This window comes from Zea mays, chromosome 6 (genome assembly GCF_902167145.1).
Source record: "Zea mays cultivar B73 chromosome 6, Zm-B73-REFERENCE-NAM-5.0, whole genome shotgun sequence".
NCBI lineage: Eukaryota > Viridiplantae > Streptophyta > Magnoliopsida > Poales > Poaceae > Zea > Zea mays.
The window spans coordinates 154,212,443-154,217,388 of NC_050101.1; the positions used below are offsets into that span (position 1 = coordinate 154,212,443).

The window sequence follows — 4,946 nt, forward strand, 5'->3', positions numbered from 1 at the left end:
CTTGCCTGAGTAACACTAGGTTAGTGTTGTTAGACGACGTCCACTTAGCGATCATCCTTGTCCTATCACTTGATCAGGCAGGTTCGTTCATCAGCATCTCCATGTGGAGTAGCCCGCGCTTGGGGTCGACTTGGGTCATCTTCCGCATCACGTGATTAATTATCGTACCTGAATGGAATGCATTATGCACATGAATGCATATCGATGGAAATATTACAAACCTAAATAGTGCTACGCGATAGCGAATTTAAACACCTAGCGGCGAGACATTGTACAAGTTTATACGATAATACTGGTTATCGACGTATGACTAAGCGCAATAATTACGCTTCTCTAGCCTATTCAAAGGTATTTCATATATCGTCAAACAATAGTATATATATACTCACGCTCTACTTGCCTTAGTTAAATTTCAACACCAAAAACTTAATAATTCTAAATTCATTAGTCTAAGACATTTAAGTCTTAAAACATGAACAGAAGCACGTCAACCTCCTAAACTACCAGACCGGACGACTTCGCATCACCCGCCCACTAATTAAAATGTCTAATAGCAAAGCATTAATTTATTTAAGCAAACTAAATCGGTATGGCAACATCGTCAGAACTTACTAGCTAGCCAGGTAAAATATTTAACCTATCTGTTATATTATTAATTCGACTACTCATTGGATACGAAACACCGATTTAATTCTTCTCGCCTAACCTGAACTTAGCTATGCGGCACGACGACTTCACCATCGTGGACACAATTATCCCGCTACATGTAGCCCCGTATTCCAACAAGCATCAAATAAATACGTGCCCGGGCTACAAGTGGGATAATCGTCGCGACATACATACCTATCACTCCATCCATTAAAACAAAATAATAGTAGTAGCGAATCAGCTTACCTAAATCCGGCTTGAAATCATGAAATTGACGACGCCTTTCAGCTCTAGCTTTTCCCCCGAATACATGGTGAGTGCCGCATCGAATCACACCTTTTCTTCCACATCGAGAATTTTCCCGTCGCATACTAATTTGTTTCCTTCCGCGTCTAATCTTCTCGGATTTTTGGCATAGACGAGGATAGCGATCGACGACATCGGCGCGTCAGCACGACGATCTCCATTCGACGGAGATGATTCGTTTGGGCTTTTTATCAGACACTGAGTAAGTGTTGCACGAGCCTTGCTGCTACACTATTGGATCCGAGGGGTTGTCTTCTGAGCGATGGAGTCGACAAAGTTACTGCTTGGGCGAAGCTCAAAAAACTTGACTGTCCGACGAAGGTGAAAGCTGCTGGGAACAGGCGAACAGCGACCGACGATGGTGGTCGAAGCGAGCGCATTATGGGGCGACTAGGAGCACGCATGCAGGGGTCGACAGTGATCGAAGGGAGCAGGAACGTGAGCGGCTCGGCACGGTGGGGAGCAGCGACGACTTGCCGTGTACGACGATGCAGAGAAACGAAGACCGAGCTGCAGGGAAGCAGGGACAACGACGACGAGGCCCCATGGCCGATGAAGGCTTTGTGTGGCCGAGCGACATGGAAAATTGGGAGCGCGTAAGAGTAGAGGAGCGCGCGCGCAGGAAGGTCCATGGCGAGCAACCAAGGAGTTGGACGCCGAGTGGACAGGGAACTCCGGTCGGGCGCGCACATCAGGAAGCTCGACGGCGGCGCGAGCAGGAAACGTGAGGAGGGAACTGCAGGGAGATGGGCGCGCCATGGCTGGAATCAGGGGTGTGGTGAGCTTGCAGGGGAGGGCGCGGCTGGAGGAGAAAGCTGGGCACGAGCTGAACTGTTGGCAGGCGACCCGGAGTGCGGCGAGCAGGGAGCACGGAGCCGGCGAGCCAGCAGGGGAAAACGCCATGGGGGCGAGCTCGAGGCATGGAGATCCGGCGAGCTGAAGCCGCGCGCAGGAGCACGAGACCACGCGGCAAGCACAAACGAGCAGCAGGGGCGCGGGAGCAAGAGTCGCTCGACAGGGAGGAAGAAGCTACGCCGGCAAAGGGAGGAGAAGACAGGTCCACGGCGGCTTGATTTTCATGGAAGCTGAGCGGTGCGTGAAGGTGATAAGAACAACGGCTGACGGCTGAAACATATCTAGATGGATGAGGATGAGAGATAAAGCGGTGTGAGTAGATACGTATGTTTATAGATTTTTTTTATTTTATTTTCACTTTCACGAATTCTGGGATTGGAGTTTAAAAGGGACAACAAAAAGGTGGATCGGGAACAATATTGAACACAATATTTAGACATGATTTGATTTATTAAATACTCTCAAAATCAAATGAATCTTTACCAACTATTTATATCCGAAGATTTGAATCCGGGCGAGAACAACAGACCGAAATAAACTGATTTCGGCACTGATAATTTGCTCTACGTGATTCGACCGAAATTAGCCGAAACCAGATCCGCAATGTATACGCGATTTCGTCGTCAAAACAGTGTGCGGACGGATAAATTGAATCCTATCCGCGCGCACGATTTAACTCAGACGACGCGCGATCCTAAATATTTTGCCCCGAATAATTTTAGTCGTCAAGCACAAATTAATTTGCCCGGGATAAAAATCATCCGAGTGAGTCGAACTTCCGAATTCGTGTTTACGCGAGCGATGAATTTTAAATAATCACTGGACGCACTGATTTTCAGAACAAATATGTTCCGAACAGCACGAAAATTTAGGAAGAGCCCGGATAATTAAAAAATGATGTCGCATCGCGACAGACGAAACAGATGCGATATTAAAATCGCAATAGGCAAAGATGTTTAAAATTTAACATCCGTTTTATCCACTGATCACGTGCTTAAATTCGTACTCGTTGTCGAGCGGAATATAAACACCCGGGGTGTTACAAAACCGAATGCGAACCATGTACGTGCCAGGATCAGTTATTCACGTACACAACAGTTACATAATATGGACATCATCACACAGTGCTCAAAATAGTATTAATAAGGGAAATAGTCGATTACATCATACGTCTGAGACGTCCATATAATTCTTACAATAAATCAAAGTGCGGAAAAGAAACGTAGATAACCGCGGCCTTCACAGGCAGCCGACTGGGGGTTGCCGCTAACCCACACCTAGAACTCGTCGTAATCTTGGAACTCCTGGAAGCCTCCTTCCACGGCTTCATCTTCGCCTGAGCAGTGGTTGCAATGCTGACAACCTGGGGATGGGGGGGTTTGGTGTGTAGAGCAAGGGTGAGTACACATCAACATACTCAGCAAGTATCCTGTTTGGCTGTAGTGGACTAGCTTTATGTGGGGATAAGTCAAGCAGTTGCTTTTAGTTGGTCAGATTATTACTTACTAGTAGAAAGCCAAGTTTTAGCATTAACCCAAGTTATTAACCCAAACGTACTCCTTTCCAAACGGAAAGAGTACCACTTACCAGCATCATAGTCATAACCAAAACCATCAATCTCATAACCACCTGTACCAAAGTATCTCTGATCAAGTACCACTAATCACTGGAGCTCCCTTGGCCGCTCATAACCGCGAGCACGGCTGATATATCAGTTTTCAAACACTCTGCAGAGGTTGTGCACTTTACCCACAAGCCGTGATTCCCATTCTGCCCGGAGATCATGACTCTCCATTGATCACTACCAAGGTGACCCAGCAGGGCATCACTACGTAGCCTTTACAAAGATTCCCCGGGGCTGTAGCCACCCGTTAGGTTTCCTAAATGCACCGCACTCCTCCCCAAGGGGCGAACCCAAACTTGGCAGAGCGAGCCGCATACACCGAGCCCCATTGACGGCATGACGACTAAGCGAACTACACCCCGGGTCCTCTAATTATTCAGCTAAGGGCACCCCATTCCACCCTCATGGTTGCACTGTTTTCCCGGGCGGTCATCCATAGAACAGGTCCTTACGGAGAGGCACTCGAGAAACCGCTCGAGCCCCCTTAAAGGCCACAAGTACAACATCATAAGAAGAGAAGGGAAAACAGCGTATCATAGATAATCTCATCATGTTCATTGATTAGGGTTTGAGCAATTGCATAAAGCTAAACAGTAATAATCCAACCCAAATAGGTAACAAGGACATGGATAACAAAACTAGTCAATCCTTAGGCATAAATGTGTAAAGCGGGAGGTGAATTAAATAATGAATAGGACATAGATAGGTCAAGGGACACTTGCCTCCACCAACCGACTGCTGCTCAGGGGCTTCTCCTGCGAGTTCCTCGGGTTCTTCAACCGGATCGTTCTCTATGCGAGCGCAAACATACACACATCCACATATTCAATACAAAAGAACAGTACACCATACAATAGAATGCAATAAGTAAACAGACGTTCCACGCGGGCTCGCGAGTACGGTTAAGAGAGAAAGAGAAAAAGACAGTCGAGAAACGATCACGTTACATGATTATAAATTAACCACTCGCTTAATAGAAGGAAATTTAATGTAGACACTATGTTTAGCGTAAAGTAAAGTCATGTTTCATGTCTAATTATTATAAGCAGGTGGAGATAAATAAAAGGATGGTCGCGCGGCGAGACGCGCGACAAAGCTTTCTAAAACAAATTAAGAAATTAACGACTCGTCGCGCGACCGAGCACGCAACGAGACACTTTGCCTTAGTTAAGAGGAGACGTTAAGCGTCGCGCGACGAAGCGCACGACGGCATACGTCGACTAAACTGAGTCCAAAGTGAAACGTCGCGTGAATACACACGCGGCGTTACACCTTAAACAACCTGAAACAAAAATGGATCGTCGCGCGACGAAGCGCACGACGCAACACAAGATAGAATCTGAATTTAGACAAATCCGTCGCGCGGCGAAGCGCGCGACGCAACACGCTAATTAACAAATAATCACCGCGAGCGCGGGCGAGCGGAGATACGGTCGGGCGAGGCCGGGACGGGGGAACGGGCGGCCAGGCCGGGGCCGGGGCGGTTGAACCGGCCAGGGGCGGCCGAGGCCGG

At 47.7% G+C, this 4,946-nt stretch overlaps 1 protein-coding gene across 1 annotated transcript; it reads right to left on the reverse strand.

Annotated features, from left to right (window-relative positions):
* Positions 1-630: 630 nt before the first annotated feature.
* On the reverse strand, positions 631-2,009 carry LOC100273951 (uncharacterized). The gene has a single exon (NM_001148340.1). The coding sequence runs from the start codon at positions 1,855-1,857 to the stop codon at positions 1,345-1,347; it is 513 nt and encodes a 170-aa protein (NP_001141812.1). The 5' UTR covers positions 1,858-2,009; the 3' UTR covers positions 631-1,344.
* Between the last annotated feature and the right edge of the window lie 2,937 nt (positions 2,010-4,946).

Bases quoted from the DNA above. Each gene is read 5' to 3' on its own strand.
- LOC100273951 (NM_001148340.1), bottom strand. From the start codon at position 1,857: ATGGCGTTTTCCCCTGCTGGCTCGCCGGCTCCGTGCTCCCTGCTCGCC.